The sequence below is a fragment of the Vanellus vanellus genome (genome assembly GCF_965231255.1).
Source record: "Vanellus vanellus genome assembly, chromosome: 11".
Classification (NCBI taxonomy): domain Eukaryota; kingdom Metazoa; phylum Chordata; class Aves; order Charadriiformes; family Charadriidae; genus Vanellus; species Vanellus vanellus.
Genome location: NC_138916.1, coordinates 6,789,240 through 6,812,330, shown reverse-complemented (window position 1 = coordinate 6,812,330; position 23,091 = coordinate 6,789,240). Strand labels below are relative to the sequence as shown.

Here is a 23,091-nt window from a genome sequence, read left to right as displayed (position 1 = left end):
AGGGATTCTAAAGTGTTTGCCCCTCACACAGAGTCAGAGCAAGGTTTTAGTGTCACTTAGGGGGGGGAGCAGACGAGACGATAATCAAGAGAATGGTTTTGCTTCTGCTGAGAAATTGAATCATTAAACAAGGGCTTTAAGGGAGGAAGATAAGGTTTCAGCCACAAGTAGTGAACCCTGGGAGGAAAAAAACACAGAAAAAGGACGGCGAAGGCTAAATACATATCAATTGTTCACACAGTTGTCAAATTAAAGGTCTGAAGGAGACGCATCTTCAAGTAAAACTTCAGTTTTATTAGAAACATCGCACAGCGAGGCAGAGTCTGCCACAAGCACTTGTAACCTCTGTGTAACTCTGTGTAAGGTTAGTTTCTCTGGCTATAGGCTGTTAGGGACCCTCGGCAGAGCCAGGCGGAGCGCGGCCGCCGAGGGGAGCGCGCGCAGCACCGAAAGCCTACTACATCACTGGTCCGGCGGGTACAAAGGCAAGCCAAGGTTAGCGAGGCGAGTCATTTTTTTTCTAGGATTACAGTAAATGAAGAGCAAAAAAGGCATGTCTCTGGATTTGGGGTTCTTGATCACAGTTTTCAGTCCTCTCCACCACACAGGTTCAGCAGCGCCCTCTGGTAATCCCCTTTTGTGTCTTGCTGTAAAGCGAGGGAAGAAAAATACAAAACGCATATGAGGAAACAGTCACAAAATGTGAAAGTATACGCATCATATTCTAAACCTGTGGGACAGACTCTGTTTCGCAGTTGAAGCCCTGTCAGCCTGGAGGAGACTATCTGGACTGGGGTTTACTTATGTGCGAATTGAAATAATTTATCACTCTTGCCATACAAATGCAAGGCCATGAAGGGAGAGGAATTGTAGTATGAAAGAGAGCAACAAGAGTAAGGAAAGCTGAAGGACTCTATTCTGTTCTTTCTCACTGATCACTGCAAAAAATCACACATCAAGTTCAATATTTTGAAAATTTGCCTATAATCTGAAGTTGACATATTCAGGAAAAGATTTTGGCTTAAGATTTTGACGCAACTTCTTCTACACAAGGAAGAATGCTGTTGTGAGAGTGGGTAGAAGACTGGTTTTTAAACAGACACACAAGCTCTTTACCTATGTCCCAAGTTAAATAAAACCTCGTACTGATAGTTCCTGCCCAGTCACAGATACAGACAAAAATCACTCTAGCTAAAACGGGCACTGAAATGAAAGGGAGCAGCAATTTAGATGCTCTATTTTCATTCAGCAATCACAAAGAAATTCTGTTTTTTCTTTTCTTTTAGTCTGAAGATAGGGACAGGTGAACAGAATTTTCCTTCCTAACACAGCAGCTGATTGCACAAACCCTACATGTACTGTCAAGTGGCTGCCAGGAGTTGTACCAGCTGTAGACTGTAAAGTTAAAGCTGTTTTTTTCCAATAGTGCATGGATAATAACTTATTATTCTCATTGCAGCCTCTAAACCACCTCCCATGAATTCTCATGGCACAATTAATCCAATGAAGACTGCTGCAAAGGACCACACAACTGGTATAAAAAGAAAGCTAAAAAAACATACCTGGATGAAATAGTAAAGAGATTTTCCATATTTCCTCTTGAATTCACTCTTAATTTTCAGCATGTCAACCTCGCAGCGGGAGACCATAATCCTGATCAGAACCTTGTCGCGGGTTCCCTTGCCCTACAAGCAGATAAACATTTAGAACTGTAATAGCCAAAATGCGTAAAAGGCCACCATACCTAACGGTAAGACAGCAAACTACAGGCAACTGAGATGTAGCAATAAAAGATACAATGAATTAAACCTTCTAACTAAGGTCATTATTATGATCCAGGAATTTGAGCATCAACATATTTTTCCCATCAGCAGCGTTCGACCAACTTCCAGTCACAAATCTAGCTACTTCGACTGTAAGCAGCAGTTCTGGTTCACCAGGAAGTCTTCCTGGTATTGGCTAAGGCCTGTCACCAGGCATTTCTCCTTCATTCCTTTTCTTGAGAAAGTGTTTAGTGTCTTATTTTGGCACTTCAATAAACAGCTTTTTCTGCTATCAGCTCTTGGTTACCTGCAAAAGATGTGTCTAACTTTGCTAATCATAATCAACTGATCTAACTACAGATCATTATAATGAGACCCTTCCCTATATTTTCCTATACCAGATGCACCCGAATAGATATCTAGGCTCGTAACTGTTAAAGAATGCTTTTGTACAATACTAAGTCATTGTTAATTTATTCACATGCCTGTCACACACCATATGAATAAAAGTACCTAAGGAATCAAAATTTGATGAAACAATGGCAAGAAAAAAATTAGTATAAAGAACGAACAGTCTTCCCTACCTTCATGGAATCATACAGTCTGTCTGCAAAATATAGCTGCTTGTTCTGAATGCACTGGACTGAAGAGAGAGATAAGAATAGTTAAGCATGCTGCCCATACATGAAATAGCAGAACAGCAAATCTTGGAGCCATTTTTAAAGACATGATAAGTAGTCAAAATAAGATTTTCAGCAAAGGTTTCTCCAAATGGGGACACTGAGAAATTATTTTTACCCGAGTTGTTACTTAGAAGTGGTTTGGCTAAGCTTCTGATTGAACACCACAATTCATTCTTTCACTTCTATAAGCAACCTCTTTTCTGAAAACACTCATTGTATGCTAATCCACGAGAAGTCTCCCTTTCAAGGTTGAGCTCTGTTTATTCTCCATTTGCATTACCGAGCTCTCAGTTCATCCTTAGTCTGAAATGGATTTTCCTCTTAAAGAATTTCCTCTTCAACTTGGTGACATTCCTGTCATCATCATCTCATGCCACAGTACCAGCCTTACACCCTGCCTCCCCATTCCAGAGAATTCAGTGCCAAATTGGCTTTTATTAGCCTCTAGCATCCTCCACTGCCCGTCTTCTCTCACACACACACTGTTCTCTCTCCAGCCTATGTCTACATTGAATACCTATATAGCCTATGTCTATATTGAATATTGATGTGTTCAGCTATAGTTCCAACCTTTTTGTTTGTTTGGGGAAACAAACATTAAGCCTCTGCATCAGACAAAAGTGGAACTAACAACCAATCACAAAACACATGCATTTTTATTTTCATCTGAAAAGCAAGGTTTATATTTTGCAGAGGGCAAAACTATGCTACTTCTCGATACCCATAATATCCTAAAATACACTAGTAGATCAAATAATGCCAGCACTTCCAGTTTATTTCTCATCCAGCAATGCAGAGGACGCTGGGCTCTATCCTTATCACAATACACTGCAAGAGCGATGAAAAGATCCTATCTAAAGATACTCTTCACTTCAGGGTAACTCACCAAGATTAAGGAAAGCATTCTCCAAATCTCCTTTAACCTCCTTCTTGATGCTCTCCAACATATCATATGGGCTGTAGCTCTTGTACCTGTCAAACACTATCACAAGAAGGAAAACAGGTGAAATCAAAACACGACCAAGAACTGGTAAAAGTAACCACCCAAATCAAAACCACAGAGAGCGCAATGCAGAGACATACGATTAAAAAATACCTGTCCAAGTCTTTCTGAGAACTTTATCTTAAGTACAGCCTAAGTTTGTCAGCTGATAGTAAAGTTCCTGTGCTACGGCCTTTTTGTTTTCCTTGAACACCTCCATAATCTGGTAAAATACCATCTTAATCCTGTACCAGTATTTTTTCAAACAGTGATTTAGGCCCTGAAAATAAAAGTCTTCAAATGGCTTTCCCGTGTGCTTCTTACAGCAATATTAGAGCTGCTTTTCAGAATCTTCGCTGTCAGATTTAAACACCTGATACAGCTAAGCTACCCTAGGACAGAGGGAAAAGCTAAAGGAGTTCACAAGGTCTCCTGCAGCCATGTTTTCTAGATTTGTAACATTTTTGTTCTCAGTGTAGGTGACATAAAATTGAGCATTGTTACACCTGTGCAAAAAAGAGCTCTATGCACATTCAAACTGAGATTAACAAATCCACACAAATAACTATTTTTTTTTTTAAATTAACAGCCTGGACATGAATTAATATTTATGAGATTTCCTATGTTTTACAAGTGCTTTTTACATTCATTTCAATCAAATCTGGGACAAAATAGTTACTGCTTTGGTATAATTTTCTCTCGTAGGAAAAAAAAAAACGACAAAAAACCATTTGCGTCTCAATTAGTACCTTTCTGCAAGTGGGGGACACTTCTTTCAGTCATAATGTTGATCCACTTGGGGACGTCAGTTCCCTTTCTCTTCACACCAGCATCATAGAGCTCCTGGGGTTAGAATGAAAAGCAAAAATCACGAAAATCAGGAGTTACACAAGAAGCCATTGTAAACATGTACAATTTCTTTACTGGAAAACAAGCACTACTGGAACTGTGTCAGTGGGAGCAACACAAAAGGACACATGGCTGGGCAGACCCCTAAGGACAAGATCTATGGATTTAATCTGAAACTAAGACTAATTACTTTGTATTTACCTTTACCTACAGGTTTTACTCTGTATTTAGCTCTGTTTACCTCAGCAGAACTGCTCTCGACAGACACAGATGTAGTAAGACAGATACAGATGTAATAAAGAAGCATTACCAGCCACTAAGTTCATTGACACTTCTCTCAATCTTACACAATTACTTGGTTGCAACCAGTCTTCACAATGTATGTGTTTCCTTTTGTTAAAGACTCTCTTTCTCAATATGCCCAAGGGCATACCAGAGACCTTCTGTATAGGTACTAGGGGGTAAGCAGCCCATGAAAACTGACAACAGAAGGTATTGGGATTCCAAGTGGCAGATAACTTGACAGCATGTAAACATTACTGTGCAAGACAATCTGAAATATAGACACCTACTTTCATAAATGCTTCTCACTCCCATAGCATTTGTACTTTCAGTATCGCCTAAAGCTTGATCAACTTAAGACATTTAATGGTCATTACCAGCACTTACCCTAGCATCTAGGTCGATCAGCTCATAATCAATCACAGAGGTATCTTCACACCTTTTGCCCTTCAAACAAGGACAGCAGTATTTAGAAGAGGTTTAACAGACAGTAAGCAGTTTGCTATATGCATATTCTTTTCTCTTTGATTTTTTTTAATCTGAATTTGCTAAATAAGTAACACTGTGCTGCATCCCCATTATGAAGCTGCTGCTATGAATGCTGCATTTCTGTCAAAATACTTTGCCCTTCAACATTTGAATATTCCCCCCCCCAAAAGACAGTGAAAATACAACGAAATTTAAAAGTGAATCAGAAATCCAATTGTTTTACTGGCAGCCATCAGTTTGTTACCAAAGGGCAGGCACATTAGGAAAAGTGGAAAAATATGAACAGACCTACCTTGGCCAGGGCAACCATTAGCTTGCGGAAGTCACCAGACGTGTCTGATATAATGTCTTTTTCCAGCTCTGTCTTGTACACTAGAAAACAAAAAATTCGTTTCCAGTAAATGGTGTCCTACAAATATTCCTTTACAAGAAGGACAGCTGCTAATTAGTGTGTTTTATGCACACAAACAAACAGCTACAATCTAAGTCACGTGTGGAAGACAATGAAAACGGATGCATGTTTGCATATGACAAAAACAACATTGCTACCAGCTAGTCATGAGAGTTCCCATGCAATCGAAGTCTGTCATGGAAAGATAACAGGAAAGCCTAGGACTGTTTCAAGGAAGGGAATATTGTTTTAAGTTCAATAGCCTGTCAGATCATTCTTAGCTACCAATGAATGTTTGCTTGTTTGATAAACACAGCACTTAAGCCTTCTCTAGTTGTAGATTTATGACTAGACAACTGCAATTACAAGTTTAATGCAAAAGACAAAAGCTGTTATGATAAATCATAACACACAGAGGAATGTTGCATTTGATTCTGGTTTGATGTCTAAACATTTCCATTGCTTTCCAAGTGGTAATACTCTATAATACTACAAAATCATATTCTCTCTTCTTTTCAACAGCAACCTAATCTACAGCAGCAACATTCTCTTTGCTGATACATAGTATTTTTTTTTCGATGCTGGCCATTAAGACTACATTGGTTTTGCTTGTGCTTTTTGACTCAGCCAGCACCTTACCAGAATCGCTTGACAGCTATGAAGCATGAGCACACAGCAATTTTCTACATTTCAGTCTATTTATGGTGAAGCTTAACTCTAAAGCTCAGGTAAACAAACAGGCACTAGACAGCTGCGCTACTGAACTGTGATAAACCCAACCAGAATGGCCAATATAAAAATATAGGGAATATTAAAGGGTAAGTAATACTTTTTGAGGATGGAACTTAGATCACTCTTATATCTACTTATTATCAACTAAGAATTATAGCTTCAATCAGATAACATGCTTTAGAAAAGTTGAAAAACAGAACATATGCTTTTATGAAGTTTTATTTAATGTCTTTTCTGGCAGGTCTACCAAATAAGCTTAGAAGCATGCTTCAGTAGATTTCAGATTCACCTACTTATCACATAACTGATACTAGAATCCATAATCTAAGATCATTCATTCTGTCACTACGTACAGAATGAATGTTGCTTACAAACAAACCCTATTTAGACACAACTTATATAAATAGTAAATTTTCTCCAATTTGTTTGCTACCAAGCAACAAGATGAAGCTATATAGACACACACAAATATCCAAGACACCAGCAAAAGATAGTATCTTATGTCCAACTGCCAGAGAATCAAAGCAGGCGTGTAAGAGAATAATAATCAAATTCACACTGAGGGCAACTTATCCAGGTAACTTAGTGTGAAAACATAGTACACTGAAACTTTCAAAGTAAACTTACTTTCCCTGTAGACTCTGTTAATTTCACTAAGCTCCTGATTTGTTCGTGAGCAGATGATTTCAATGAGTGTGTCTTCATCAGTTCCCAGACCCTGCAACACATACATGATTCAGTTCGGAATAAGTACTTTGAACTAAGCTGCATTACTACTGTTTAAAAAGTAATACAGGTATTTGCACTATAACAAAATTACAAACCACATCAAAATGTATCAGCTACCAATTAAACCTTATAGTAACTCAGACACTCCAAAATAATATGGCTTGATCAATGTGCTCTAAACCTACTTTATATAGATAAACAGCCCATTAAAAAAAAAAAAAATTGCTAACACCACTGCAATATTCTTGTTCCTGGAGAAAGACAGGAAACTCTGAAGGACAGGCTCAGAACAGAAGACCAACTTGGATGAGCTGAAGATGCTTCTCTGTCCAGTAAACCCTGAGGATGCGTGGATTACTAGCTGGTAAAGCCATCTGGCAGCCAGATGCCTCAGTATTTTGAAAATAAACTTTTTTTTTAAAAAAAAAAAAAAAAAAAAAAAAAAGTCTTCACTGGTGATTTTTTTCATTCCGTTTTGTTTCTTACCTACCAAGGAACTGTGTTCATGCTAATCTCATTAGCCTCAGCTTCCAGCATCACCAGCAGACAGGAAAAACACTTTTATGCCTCCTGTTAGGATGCTGTTTGCTAAGCCCATCTGTAACATAATGTCATTTGGTATGTGGCAAAGATGGGCATGGTTTGCACAGGACTCCACGAGAAGTCTGCTGGGTAACATTTTGGGAAAACTTCTCCGTCTTACACATTTGGAAAATTGAGGTCATTATATGGAAAACTGTCCTCTTGGAAAAAGTACTTCTATTAAGGTAAAAAAAGATAAAAATAAAAATGGGAGGACTAAACCCAAGTGATTTTATAAAAATGGCTCACAGCTAAGAGAATTAGGAAAGCTTTCCACAGACTGGTTCTAATAGGTATCTGGGAAAGAAATGAAGGCTAACAAAATTTAAGATTTTCTAAATATTTTTAAATTATTTCATAAAAATGTGTAGCAGAAAAATAATTAACTTCTCAACGATAACTTTGCTTTACCCAACTTTGATTCCCATGTCATAGCTTATTATGTTCTATGTATCAAGTCAAACTTAAGCTCAGGCAAATTCGGATCATTAGACTAGGTGCTTGGGAGTTGGGAATAGCTGACCTATGGAGAGAATAGAATATTCTACATTTGTGGCTACTCTGAGGTAACAGCTTGGCCTTTGGAATGCAAATACAGCATAAATGCTATATAAGGATGTGGTCATCTGAAATATATCAGATATAAGACATTTAAAATCAAACAAACAAAAACAACAAAACAACCTAAAACCAAATTACTGCGATTCACAGTAAATTATTGATAGCCTCTACTTAAACCAGAAGAGGGCAGCATCTGATTACTAAAAAAAGGGATCTGGCCCATCATTAAAGAGTTACGATCTCTGTACTGGGTTTGTTTTGGGGGCTTGGGTTTTTTAGGGAGGAGGGTAGTTTTGTTTGTTTGTGTAACTCCTTTTTAGTAGTCTGGAGAAATAAATTAATCGGTTTTTGGTCTTGTTCTGAATTTCAACTGACATATTTTAATACTTGTTTTTTAATTATTTTTGAAATTTTAATTATTTTTAAAATGTTAAAAAATTAACCTCTCCAAGAATATTCAGAATTTAAGTGATGACTATACATACAAATTCCCAAACCTTAGTTTGCTTAGAAAGTTGAATGCAGTGGCATGAGCACCTCTCAAAATCTTGTGTCAGTGTCCTGCAGAGCAGATATTTCTAAACTACCGATCTATTCCACGCTTGCCTGTGATTGTGGGGGACTGAACACAGCGACTCACTGCTGCGCTGTTTCTCCAAAGACTGCTTTTGATGCCCCATCCTCCTCTTCCTTGTGTTCTACACAGAGGCAGGTGTGGTACAGGTTGTTCTTTCAAGATCACTGATATGACCCAGTAACTGGAAACTACTGTTTAAGTCCATAAATGCTAGCAGACGATTTAATGGCTCCAGCTAACAGCTGCTCTCCTCATGTTTTTTTGTACTATGAACCTCTAAATTGTGTTTAAGAGCAGTCAGCAAATCAGTTATTCCTGACCTGAAATTTTTTCTTTAAAGAGAGGATTTAATTAACATTTTTAAATCACATGATTCCAGAATTTCTCTCATTTTAGATGCCTTGCAGCTGGATACTTAAACTGTAGTACTAAATAATCAGTGGACATGTTTGAAAACTATGGCCTTGGATATGAAGTCCATACTCATTCTTGAGACAGTGACATCAGACTAACGTACATAAATTTCAAAGATCATTTACCTTCATGGCAGCTTTCAATTCAGAGGCGTCATACTGTGCTGGTGTCTTCAGCAAGCCCAAGATCACTGCCTCCAAATGACCTGACAGAGCAGATTTGAGTGCTGCAGAAAGTTCCTGTAAAAAAGGAAGGATGATGGAAGAAAAAAATTATAGCTCACTTCTGATCTCCAGAGAATTTAGCCTGTAGTGCTTTAAGTCTCCAAGCCTGCACCAGTCTTTCTTACACAATTGACAAGGAAACAGAACATGAAGAGCTTTTCTTTTGTGAAAGCCTAAGAAAGAAATTAGGGCAAAGGAATTTTTTTTACGCATCCTTTGAAAATAAGAAGAAATCCACTGGTGGCTGACGAAGTGCTGGGAAGCATGGTGCAGACACATCTGAACAGCTCCGCTCCAGTCTTGAAGCACTGACACTTTGTTGGAGCTAATAAGCACAGATGGATCCGAGTGTGACTCCCTGCAGTCAGTGCTTCTCCATCATACTCCCAGTTTTCCCAGTAGCACTGTATTATTTGTGTTTTTCCTATTATCCCAGCCCTTTACTAGCTGAGACATCAGAAAATTGACAGCACAGTTATTCCACTGTACAGGCCCAGTTCCCAAACATCTAGCTGAAGAGAAAAAATTGTCCCTGAGCATAGAAGAATTATCCCTGTCTTCAAGGAAACTATCAGGAGTGTGTAGCCACAGTCTATATTGTTAATTGTCAGACAAAGAACGTTCACTTCACAGGATGCATGCAAACCCATAGCAAATAAAGTCAGAGACACGTCCTCTTTTATGGGCTTCAGATGCAACTTGAATAATACTAATATCAGCTTCATTGTAGAGTAGTTACAAAGTTGAAATCCCTGGGATAAAGACTGGGGTTTACACAGATCAATGTATTCCCTAAGCTGAAGTGAGGTCTGTAGCATTCAGAAGAGAATTGCTGCATTTCACTTGCTGGTTTCTACACCGACAATTTGTGAGCTTGAGCGGCAGGGGAAAAGGGGGTAGAGAAAGTGTCCTCAGCAAAACAGCAGAGAAGTTTGTGCCAAAGAGGTAAAGAGCCACGGTACTTAGTTCATTTCCAGAGTCACCCATTTAATCCAGGGCACTAATATTTGCTAATACTGTATGCACTTACTGCATGGATTGACCAAAATAGTGAACGGTGGTTTGGGCATCTAGCTGCCTTAGTCTAAGAAACATTTTAGTACAATAACTCAATTTTGGATATAATGTTCCATCATTTATTTGTGCGAAAACCTGTTTTTCAGACATCAGCTGAAACAGCAAAGATACCGCATATCTTTAGAATAAATTTTAGGACAATTCCACGAATTCCAATTAACTGAGTGAAGTTTCTGTAATCTTTGCACTTTGGTGTGAAGGCTGAAGAAAATACAAATCACTACAGTAGGATTTACCAAAATAACCGCAACAAAACATCTCAAACTGAACCAAGCACCTGCCCTCCTATTAGCAGACTTCTGGAGAAATAAAGTCTTCCCCCCCAGCTAGGAAAGCAGGGTCTCCACTCCGCTGTTCTCTCTGCTCTGGCTAGGAGCGCTCTAAGAGAGAAGCGGGAAGCAGACAACTGGCAGATATCATTAATTTATAAATAGCAAAGAGAAAAGGTTTTACTAAGTGTTCCAAATGACCATTTGGATATTAGCAGTCTATTTCAAAGTCAGAGATTATCGGCAGCAGTTCAGACTGACCAGACACACACAAAGACACACATGCAGAACCCCCAGTATTCACTAGTGGCTCTGTTAACGCTGGTGATGGGGAAAGACTGCATAAATCAAACACTGTTCCTCAAGATTACCAGTAGTTTCCATTAGATACAGCTCAACTCAAAGGAGTGAAAAATAGATGTAGATCTGCGACTTTTAAAAATTATAATGATCTATTTTGAGAAATCCTGCAACACACAAAACGAGCAGCCTAGTACAACACGACACATTGCCAAAGAAATCTGCAACAACCCGTTGCCAAAGAAAATCATGAGATACTGTCCCCAGAATATATACCTTCATGTCTTTCCAATACCACTTCCTCCTCTCTTGCCATTCACTTGTTTATTTCACTGAGTGGTTTCTACAGCAAATTTCCATTGTTTCTACAGACTGTTTTGTTCTTTGGCACTCGTTAAATGTGATAAATTCAGTTTGATCTTGGGGCACAGCAAGGAAAAAAGGCAAGAGAAACAATTAGATGAAAAAAGTTGCAGATTGTCTCGACTGTGCATTTTTGTGGTCATGCAAAACATTTAACTTTAAGTGGCACATTTTACTGCTGGGGTCCACTTATATGCACAATTGCAGTGCCTGCAGGGTGTGACTGCCAGGGTGCAGATGTGTGCACACATGCATGCGTCCAACTTGTGTGTGCTTCTGCGCGTACCTATATCAGCCATGCACAAGGGTTGGTGAATTTCCAAAATTTAACTCTAGATTTACATTTGGTTTCAGATGAGCATTCTGGGCTGCTATTGGAGAACTACCATTTGAGGTCTGGCAAACCTGAAAGAGATACATTGATCACAATTCTAACTCTATACAAGTTTCCTCTTTTTCGTGGGCATAGAACTTCAGTTATGGTAAGATTCTCAAAACTTCAAAAGTCAAGAGAAGAGCTCTTGCCTTCCAGATAGCAAGACTCATTATGCAGAATTCTGCACATATGTTACAGATTTCTCTCCATCAACAGATCAGTACCTAAGGTATTTCTGACAGGGTAATATCTAGTGGTAGTTCAACTCATTATATCACTTTGTTCCACATCTGCAGCATTCATAGCACAACCGACTGCAGTCTTTTCTCATTTAAGCTCGCTCTGTGAACAGAAATAGAATACTTTACTTATGCTGACCTGTCTTAAAAAAAAATTAAAAAAAAAATGAAAAGGTCAATCCCCTAAGCCATCTCCCTTTCACCTTTTCGTTCAAACTGAGGCATATCACGTCAATGGATTTTCACTACTATTTAGCACATTTCACCGAGGAATCCTACGGCTAGCTGGCTGGCTGGCTGGAGGTGCTAGGAAACCGCCGTCTCCAACAGCTTTCAGTCCAGTTGCACACACTCAACAAATCTAGAAGTCCCACCAGTCCTAAACTGTGACTGTACGGACAAAGTAGATGCATCTTTAATTTCAATAAAAAGACAAATCAAATAGTACTTATCTCCAGTTTACACCCAGTTAACTGTGAAACACACAAGCCCTGAAAAATCTAACTGTCCACAAGAAAAACATTCAATACTTGGTATTTCTTCATATTTTTCTACCTTTTTGGTTCTCCTCTGATAGGCAAAAGCAATATCCTGCCTCTGTTCATTGCTGCGGTTTGTCAGGATGTTGATGATGGTGACCTCATCCACACCTACAAAGACATAAGACAAAGAGTTAAAGAAACTTTCTTGCTACTGTTCTCTTTGTATTAGTATGTCCTCCAACACCCAAAACAGAATATGTGCCGTCTGGAGCAGAGCTCCACAACTCTCATTAGTTAGCATATGTCTCATCCCAGCCTTGGAGAAAGGGCAACCAATTACAGCCCAAATTTTTGATGTGATGCAGATCTTTGTGTACACAGGCATGCATTCACCTCAACAAAGTCTAGTTTGTGATCAGCTTTGCTACTTCTGTTTCCTGCTTCATTGTGTGTCTGTTTACTTGTATTCATTCACTTGGTATCCTGCAAAAAGTTGCTCAAGAACACAGGCTTTAAAACTGACATGAACCTGTACTTACGGCCTGCCCTGTCATTACGGTAGAGCATTTTCAATTAAAGCTTCTTAATAAAGTAGTTACATTTTCTATTTAACCCATAGTCACTTAACTATCACTCCAAACATAAAAACAGGAAAATAAAACAGTATATTTCATTCTCTCAGCAGCTTGGAGGCTCAGAAGACAGAACAGGTTTTTGACAAATGGAAGAACTGTGTTCGTACTACTTTTTTTTGAAATCATCACTTGAAGATACATGCTGAGTTTTAACTAGCATGCCTAGAGGATAGTATTCACTTTTAAGTAAGTGAATTACGTATCAGTAAAGGTTTAGTTTTAAGTGAAGTCTTCCAAATCCATGCACTTAAAGGCTGAATGCAAGGAGCTCATTAAGATTTATTGTAAGTTAAAAGCCAAAGCACGCATCTAGAATTAGATACTCTTGCTGTCAATAGAAGCTAATGCACACCACATCTTCGCTCCTGTAGGGGTCATCAGTGCAGGTCAATGCATATAGGACTTTTACATTGTAGAGGAAGCAGGATTTCCAGATGTTATTTCCTAGATACAGCTACTTGCTAGTCTATGTTCTTTCCAATGCAGGCAGCATCTTGAGACTTTTCCACTTGCTCCTGCCTACTGCTACTAACTTGCGTTCAGATTCCCTCTTGTTTTCCCCGCTTCGCTTGCTGCTTTCAAACCGGATTCTCCTGAACTTCCATTCATTGGACTGGCACAGTTCTTGCTCTGATCACAATTCTCATCTGCAGCTTGGTCTTCGCAATTCGAAAGATATCCTAGAGCCTTGTTGGACTGGAGGCTCTTGAGCTTCTTGAGGTGAACCTGGAGCACCTGACTTATCTCTGTACCCTGTGATAGGGCTCTAACCCACTGGACGTACAGTTACTATGCCCTGCAAACATTCACATCTCTCAAAGAGCTCTTTGCAAGGACAGCTACGCTTTGTTTATTCACATCAATAGAAGAAAAAGCCAAACAAGTTGTTTATATTCCCGTAACTAAGCATTAAAACTATATTAAATCCTTTCTTTTACTATGAAAGCTTATAGAAACTGCTCTTGCAAGCAGCCAGTCTCCATTACTCAACGGAAAATGTTTAGAAATGCGAGCCCCTCTGCCACAAGGTAAAAGAAAAGAATTGTTAGCAACAGAAACAGAACAGCCGAGGGGGAGGGGAGGCCTGGGAGAAGGGGGGGAAAGAGTTGCAGAAACAGGTAAGAAAAAGGATGTGGCACACTGACACTGAATGTATCTGAACAGAACTGAAAAGGTGTACTTAACCAAATGGTAGGTGGTTGAAATTTCCAAAGGCCTGGGTGAAGACACACTAGCTTGCTCAAGTAAAATCTCATTTTGAATTTAATTTTCTTACGCTGATTAAAATACCAAACACAACTGTGGTTTTGTAGGATAATTATAATCTTTTTCTTTGTAAATGCTTTGTAATGCTTTTTGCAAATGCTTTGTAATGCTTTTTCTTTGAATGCTTTGTAAAAAGATAGAAGTGAAAGAATTTGAGTCCCCTTCCCCAATTCTCCAATGCACACTTGTGTCTGTATCGCTGAATTGAGCCCCAAGGTAAAACGTTCATTTGTATTTCCTGTACATTATCGGTTAACCAAAGCTGTCTGACATGCCATTCAACCGCAGGTGGAGAATAACAGCACAGCTGGAAGTAATGTCCAGGCAACATCCAGATAAGTCCTCCAAACAGAAGAGCTAGCATGGCTCATAAATGGATGGACAGAGGAGCCAGCTAGCACAGCTCTCATTGTTATGCTCAAATATCAAGCTAAGCTACAGCTACGCTGTGCAACGACTTGTTTTGGACTATTTCCAGACTGACTGGTTAACGCTTAGAAGAGGCAAAACTATTTCTAAATATTGTACATCTAATACAGCGCATATTCTTCTGCGGCAGAAAGATAACGTTTAACTAGTTATTTTTTCTGGTGAGTTGCATGCCAGGTTTTGAAGCAAATAGGTGGCTCTAATCTAGAGGTCAGGACAAGCCCAGAGTTTTGACTCTCCATTTACTACAAGTGTTATGAATAGTGTCTTTCACATTTGCATACACATCAGTGTAAATGATGATTTCTGGATAAAAAAAAAAAAACAAACAGAAAGTAAGAACTGGATCAGCAGCTACAAGCAAGACTCAGTTCTCCACCAGAATCCATCTACATTTATTTTCCTTATTGCCCAAAGCAACTTCACAGCAACTGGAAACAAATCACTGCAACAGATATTATAAAATTAATCATATAAAGCGTGAAGGTTGCAAAAGACCTTTCAGTCCCTAGCTACAGAATCTAAAATGATGAGTCAAATCCAAAATTCCTTTCTCCATCTTCACATTTTTCACAATGAAATACTGTACTTGATAGCCTCATGTCCTTAGCTCATGCTGAGACAGACCTACATCAGTGCTCTTATTCACACAAGCTTGGCCTGCAAAAGTCAAAAGGCCCTGGAAAGCATCATATGGCTTAGTTACAAATTTTGGTTTGAAAACATGTTGACTGCGCACTTTAACCACAATCTACTCCTGCACATTAAGTGTTCCCATTTTATAAAAAAAGAAAACAAATTCTCCCAGTCCAGAAACAGCCACACACAGACAGATGCACAGACATCGGGCCTTTCAGCTGTTGCAGGGCCACAGCATAAGCCAATGTCTTAAGCTTTTTAATAAATTCTAAATTTAAACTATCCTTGGCATTCAAAACCAGCAAATGACATTTGCAAGTTTTATCACAATTGTGATAGATTAGAAGCCCACAAATAACTCTATCCAAGTTTCTTATTCATATGCTTTGTGGATGGAAATATGAAGTTAACTCATTGCTCTGGCATTTAGTGGAAAATAAGTGCTTGTACTTCACACTTGGGAATCGTGCTGCACGGACAGGATGCTGACTCACATTTGCTGAGGCAGGGTGGAGCAGGAGAGCAGCTCAAACATTTTTCTTTGCTGTTCACTAAAATCTCTGTAAGTTTCAGGGTCATGAAACAAAAGTTTATTTCCAAATTTATTCTGGCTGGGCAAATTTTATCAATCCATCAATGGGCAACTGAAAATTAGACATTGTAGCTATCCGTTTCTTTTAAAACCAAGAAAATCTCTTGCAGATAGAAATTTATTTGATGGGGGGAGAGGGAAGTAGATCTTCAAACAAACAAACAAAAAACCCAAGCCTCTGATTAATAACAATTTTTCTTCTAAAAGAGGCAATCTGTTGCATTGGTAAGACCACAGTATTATGGCTCAATCAGCTAAAAAAAAAAAAAAAAAAACAAAAACAAACAAAAGAGAGGAAATTAACATAAGCAAAATGATCAGTTAGAGTTTTTAAATTTTTGGTATTTGAATTTCCATGGGCCAAAACAACAGCAACAGCATTGTTCTGAACAAAATGGACAATACGGACAGTCACTTAACTTTCTAGGATGAGGTGAGAACAGAGCTAACATACTTTCATTTTGCAAGACCTGGCATACATTCATTCAGCTCATTTACCAGAAGCCTGTTCTCTTAAATTTCATTTTCAAAGACAGCATGGACAGAATACCAGATGCTATTTCTGTCCTAACAGCATCTAGGTACTACAGAGATCATCAGTCTACATGAATGAACGAAATGGGACTGCAGGCTTCAAATTGCTCGTGGGAGATGTGCGTGATTAGCCCTTGTGAGACCTCAACACCATCGTGCATATGGTACCAACACAGTCCTAGGACTATGTGACTGAGCTTATGAGATGCAGTGTCTGCAAGTGTGCCTTGCATAAAACTGATCCCACTGGAGTCAAAGGGAAAAATTTAGATAATATAAGACCATAATTTCAGTTCTGCTATTTTGTTTAGCAAGATTTCACGAAACCCAAACCACGTTGCAATGAGATACTTCTTTACTGGTACTATTAACATTCTGAATATGTAACTGATGCAGTTTGGCATCAGACACTATCCTCCCACACCAGGATGTCAGCAGATTTCCTTTAAACTTTTGCTTCCTAACATTAAAAACTGCTAAAAGGTATAGGTATGTTGAATATACTATATAAACAATGAATTCAATCTTCCAGAAGACCCCTGTTATGGTTTACACCTCATAATTGTTTTACTAATTTGGGGATATAATGAATTTATTATAGACGTATGTTCTAAGCACTTTCCTACAACAAACCTGTGTTTGAATTCTGCCAGTCATGAAATAAAAAAGTATACCACGAGACCCCAATAAAAGGTTGTGGTTTAGGTTGCAAGTAATTAACTATTCACAACCTAGTCTGACAATAAAATTATTTAACAAAGTATATGAGACACACAAAGTCACAATGCTAAGGAATAACTCTGAAACAGAAAAGAGACACTTCAGCAGTCTCCTTTCCTATAAAGGATTAAAAGCAGACTAATGTATGCTCTGTTAGTACTTCTCTAGTTAGTTTCTTCTATTTAGGCTCATATACTTGAGCTAAACTATACATGGAACACAATGAGCGTTACACAGAAATTAGAAAACCTCAGCAAAAAGCCAACATTTACAAAGGACATGCTAAGGCACTAGATGAACTTGCTACAGAAAAACTAAATAGCCTAAAAATGAAACTGACACAGCAATGACAATTACAAAAGGAACAAGCCAGAACTGCAACAAGTTATTTGCATTACGCGACATCTAGGTTGAACTATTGCTAACTACAAACTGGTTGTATATCGTCTAGAGCCATTTTTGCACATGTCCCTTTCTAGGCTGTTGGATAAATATAACCCCCCCTGCATTTAATTCAACTCCACTCAAAGCCCAAAGGGCTGGGCAATATATGTGTGTGGTATGGTTGTTGCAGATAGATCTAAGCCCCAATAAACACATCACAGTGTTTCCCACAGACCTCAAAATAGATGGCTAACCTCTGAGAAGTTAATCTGAAGAGTGTGAATGAATGCAGGAATATTTAGATATTATTTAGAGCAGAACAGTCAGACACTCTACCCCAGATCTTTGCCCTAAAACAAATATACGGCTGTTGTTTAGCCAGTAAAATAAGTTTTACCCATTTTACACACACGATCACCAAAATGGAGAGTCATGACTCTGGTTCAGGGAGTTTGCATTACTGGGAAACAGTTGGATAATTAATTAGATAGTAACTTTTCAAAACTGCCCGCCCTGGCTACAAATACTGTACTTGCATATTGTTTATATAAAAATACAGAAGGTATACCCAAATGATTTTTCGCAAAGATAAGACTCCATAGGATATAATTTCCGTAGTACGGCTATAAAAAATATAATTTGAAAGACTACGTTGATGATTGTGAAATACAGGCCCATAAGAGCATGTAAAGACCTAGATTTTCAAAACAAAGAAAAGGCATGTGTTTCAGATACCAGGAGTCCATTATCCTGCATAGAGCAAAGCCCCTATAATCCTTGGGTCTTATGTCCATTTTTTTTTTTTGAAACTGACCACCTTGACCACAAAGAGAGCTTGCAAATGTCACATCTCTCTTACTGTATTAAAACAAGATGAACGAGTCATTCATTCTTTACAGTTCTATAACTTACATTGCTTATTTCTACCTTCTGCATACAATGCAAACTAATTGCTAGAGAACCAGTGATATTTCCTAGGAAACAGGTAGCTGCTGTGGGTACGTACTGTTTGGTCATTTTAAGTGTTATATTTTTAGCTCAAAAACTACAAAGATATTTCCCAGAAATATTTTAAAGTATTTTCTTGCAGAAGAATTGCCCTGTGTAGCTGTTTACATCACTGTTTGTAGAAAAATAATTCTTGTCTGGATGATTCAGAATTTTCATTTGGAAAAAACCCCACATATATTTTAGAGACTTTGCATTTTAGCCAATTTTCTGAATTAGCAGATGAAAATATCCTGCAACCAAGAATCTGAAGTGCAAGGAAACAGTAACTGGAAAAAGGGTCCTAACACTCTTGTTCTTTATTTCCTCCAGGAATACTTCCTTTGAGAGAGTCTTTACGATAGAAGATTCAGTATTAAAACCATTACATGAGGCTGACTTTCCTGACTGGAAAAGCTTTTGTATTGCCTAGGATATTGCAGTTTCCTTTTGCATTAATTAACAGCTTGAGTGTTATAATGTGTAAATTTGTACCCACCCTGAAAGTCTGACAGTATATTTGACATGTTTAGATTTGCCCTATAATCAAGAGCTGTAAAAAATTATTAAGTTTAGACAAAACTCTGCCAAACATGATGACATTTACTCCTCTCTTACAAGAGGATTTTTTAAAATAAAAACAAACCATGAAATAATTCAAAATCAGAACTGAACCTACTTTAATGAGAAGACAAGGATTTGTCCAGTTAAATTAAGAAATCTTGTGAAAGAAAGCCTCATGCTTGTTAGGGAGGGGCAATATTTAACATTTTATAGCAAGTCAAACATGTGCTTTGTTGGCACTGATGGAAGACTGCATTTCTTTCTGATGAGAAACTGGCTGGATTCTAAATTTCTCCCTCTCCTGACACATTGGGAAAGACTTGGCAGTTCCAGCTACACCCAGCTGTTGCTTCTGTGGCCTGGAAGAAGTCTGGAAAGCATGGCACACCCTTTCTTTGTTACAGAGTAGGACAAGGACGGAGGATCACTGCCCTGGGAGTACCACCAAGGTATTACTCCAGAGCTGTAGTTCATACTCCCTGTACTCCTGACTGTTTCAGTGTACCGGGCTTTCCCATGCAGCTGCATCTCTCCCCTGCCCCATCAGTCTCCTGTCAGCCAGTGGAAGTGGTGGATCCTGACACTGATATAAGGAGGTGGAAGTCTACCTAAGAGCCTGGGTCAGAGAAGCAGAGGAGACTCATCTTCCCCTGCTCCTGAAATACTGCAACATCATTTCAGAAACTAGATTCTGTAGTTTCTAGGACTTTCTTTGACCCAAAATTAATATAAGATACACGAGCATTTAGTTCAAAACCCGGGAGAAAAATGTTCAAACCATTCCCATTCAGCTGCCTGGAGAGCTGAAAGGAAGAAGAAATGTCCAATCCAATAATCCAGTAGAAATCCACGATTCAGAGCTTGGTCCCAAAACACTGCCACAGAAGTTGACATTTCATTCTCAGTGGCAGAAAAGTAGTAGAATTTGAAGTACTGATGAGTCAAGAGAAAAAAGTGGACATTTTCAGTGATAACCTCAACACCTCTACTACAAACTTCAAAAGCATATTCAAAGCAAGCATTTAGAGTTCAAAATCTATCTCTGTCAAGTTTTCAAGTTTTCATCAGTGAAGTCTGAGAAATTCCACCACCTCCTAAAATATTCTAGAGTATTCTAGAGTAAGGATATTAAAAACATCGGTCTTGAGACATGGTACCTTTTTTTTTTTTTTTTTTTTTTTTTTTCCTTTTTGGCACACCAGCATTCTACCTTACATGTAGAATCAAAACCACAGCCCATGTTCCTCACCTTTGGTCTTGATGGCTGTTTCCAGGGCTGCAGCATCCCGGTCAGCATCAAAATTTGAGTAGGCCTTAACTGTGGCATATGCACTTGGTGGGAGAGAATGCTAGAAGAAAAAGAAAAACAACCTCAAAGTTAAATCACGTAATCCTGTCCTCACTGCCATTAACAAAACACACAACTCTTGGTTACCTGGTATATAGCCAAATTTTTAAATACAAGAACTACCATCGGGTACCTGCGAAAATGGAATTCTGCTAAGAGCCACCAAACTCTGTTCTCCTGATGTGTATCGTCCAGAAATCCACTCAAAGCCATGGTTATTGTAACAAAGAATATATACAAAGAGCTACTACATATTATTGCAGCAAAAAACCTAACACATTCCAAGTTTACTCACTGAACCTCAGTCTTCTAAAATCTGGAGTTTTCTGGCTAGATCTGAAGGAAATTGACTACAGAAAGCTAATTCACAGAAAGTTGAAGTATCTGCTGTGAAAGTCTGAAGTGTTTTAGATTTGAAGTGAATACTTTGGATTACAGGCTACTTAATTAAAAAGTAGATGGAAGTGGAAGATTAACAATGAGTAAGTTAGCACACTTTTTGTGCCCTATCTTGCAGGCTGTAAAGGTAAAACAAAAAAATAAATAATTTTTAAGCCTATAGTTCTAGAAAGCAGAAGTTACTCACAATCGCCTTTTAAAACTCTATGCCTGCAGATACTTGGTTTAAGCAGTAGGAGGCTAACAAAACCAAATGACATTTCAAGTAACCTCTGCTAGGAATAAGAGGACTCACAGGTAAGTTCACTTAGTAAACAGCTGCAACATTTTAGAAGTTACCAGATTTTATCAGCTGTTTATTATTGTCCTCTCCTGAGGATTACAGCTTCAAACAGGAGGTCATCAGAATAGAAATTCAACTCTTCTCAGCTGCTTCATTGTAAGCTAACAGTTTATCTTGTATCGCCTCCCATGGGCAGGTTAAACTAAACCACAGATTGTCATATAAATAGCTGAGAAATATTCACAAATCCCACTCTCCTGAGTTCAGTTTAGAGATGTAAACCTCTGGCAGAAAGGTGCAGTGACTAACACCCGAAATTGCCATAGCAGTTTCCTAATAAATGAACAAATAAGTTTTCTTGGTAAAGATCCCCAGAAACTTTTGTTTCAGTCCCTAACTCCAACAGAAAGCCAGGTTCACAAACAGGACTAACCGATCTTTATGTCGCTGGAGGATCTTTTCACATGCAAATTGCTAAAAGAAGGACAAATTTTAACTAAAAAAATTCTGTAGTTTTCGCTACATTTGACTCTATCCTGTAGAGGTCAGTCACACTGTCCTGAACAGATTCCTCTGACAGCAACCACTGTGCCTTCTTGAGACAGGCTGTGTTATGCTGTGGAGATGGGAAGTCAAAAAAGTGCTGATAAACCGTACCATTCTTTCTTTTGTCTCTGACCATCAGCTCTATCTAGCAAAGTGGCCCCAGTTTGGCACACAGCCACACCACGAAACACAGCCTTTCCTGTTCGCAGACCAAATTGCTAACAGAAACAGTAAACGGAGATGTGCAGTGCAGCCTTGGACAAATCTGCGTGCCTGTAAGATTCCTAAACCAAAGCCCATTAGTACACAAAACCATGTGCCACTTCTATCTAATTAACCATCCCCACTGGATAATCCGAAGCAAGTCACCTGGTGAGTTTAGACTGGAGTACCACTCCTTCCACTCAGCTCTAGGTATTTTCTGAGTCATTTGGACAGAGTATTTTACTGTAAGATGATATCATACAGTGAGAAAATACATAGAATATTTGCGATTTGAGAGCCATCTTTTCCTCTGTCCTTCCACCCACCCAATGTATGCAACAAGTTGGATTCAGATCCCCTGACGCTGGTTGAAAGACCCAGGAAGCGCAATGTACGTATGTATACCCAAGAAAGACAGAAATCTTCTGCTGGCTACTCTGCCAGTAAACAGACCACCTTCAAGTTCAGCATCCCCAAAGACTATGCTTTACTCTCTCAGGTGACTGTCTTGAGTACTTCAGTGAAGTAGATACAGGTCTCATCAGGGTGATTATTCTGCCTATGAAAAACACCAATTTAAACTCCAGACTATATGGTCTCAAATTACTCTGGTACAATACTGTACGACAGTGCTGGTACTGTGTGTTTTCAGACACGAGAGTTTTTCCAACTGACTTTCCATTTAGTTCAATACAAAATTTTCCAGGATGTGGCAGTAGAAGTCCAGCTAGTGTGTTACTGTTACAAGCAGTCCAGGCCAGACTAAAGCAGAGAAAGATTATTTTTTTCTCCCCACATATATAGCATGCTTCAGAGGTCCTCCAAGTGGTTTACTTCCTCTGAGCCTGATTAGTTCAATCCTATTGTGAAGATCAGAACATAAGGAAGAAGCATATATTACTAACAGGAAAGCTGAAGAGATTTAATTTCTTCTAAAAAAACCACAAAACCAACCAACCCCAAACAAACCCAAAACACTCTTTCAAGATACCTACATCTCAGTATTCTCTGTCTTCAAAAAAATCATCAGTCACATTTGAAAACTGGGTAACTTGACATCATCAGGAAATAAAGCTACAAAGTCTTGACTACGATACAGGCTTCCAATTCTCAGTGCAGAGATGGAGCATGTGATGAAGCATACAGCAAGATCTTTGTTACAGAATGTTTCTATACTCTCTTGTGGATAGATGCAGA

General features: G+C 38.7%; 1 protein-coding gene across 3 annotated transcripts in view; it reads right to left on the bottom strand.

Moving 5' to 3' along the window:
• Positions 1-279: 279 nt before the first annotated feature.
• ANXA2 (annexin A2) overlaps positions 280-23,091 on the bottom strand; it is a 44,303-nt gene continuing 21,491 nt past the window's right edge. For all 3 annotated transcript variants that reach the window (XM_082488650.1, XM_082488649.1, XM_082488648.1), the window contains 11 exons: positions 20,364-20,463; positions 12,438-12,532; positions 9,160-9,273; positions 6,799-6,889; positions 5,341-5,420; positions 4,947-5,006; positions 4,178-4,271; positions 3,333-3,428; positions 2,348-2,406; positions 1,563-1,685; positions 280-647 (listed from right to left, as the gene is read on the bottom strand). In XM_082488650.1, coding sequence (XP_082344776.1) covers positions 588-647; positions 1,563-1,685; positions 2,348-2,406; positions 3,333-3,428; positions 4,178-4,271; positions 4,947-5,006; positions 5,341-5,420; positions 6,799-6,889; positions 9,160-9,273; positions 12,438-12,532; positions 20,364-20,463 — 972 coding nt within the window. In that variant the 3' untranslated portion in view covers positions 280-587. The remainder of the gene's footprint in view (positions 648-1,562; positions 1,686-2,347; positions 2,407-3,332; positions 3,429-4,177; positions 4,272-4,946; positions 5,007-5,340; positions 5,421-6,798; positions 6,890-9,159; positions 9,274-12,437; positions 12,533-20,363; positions 20,464-23,091) is intronic.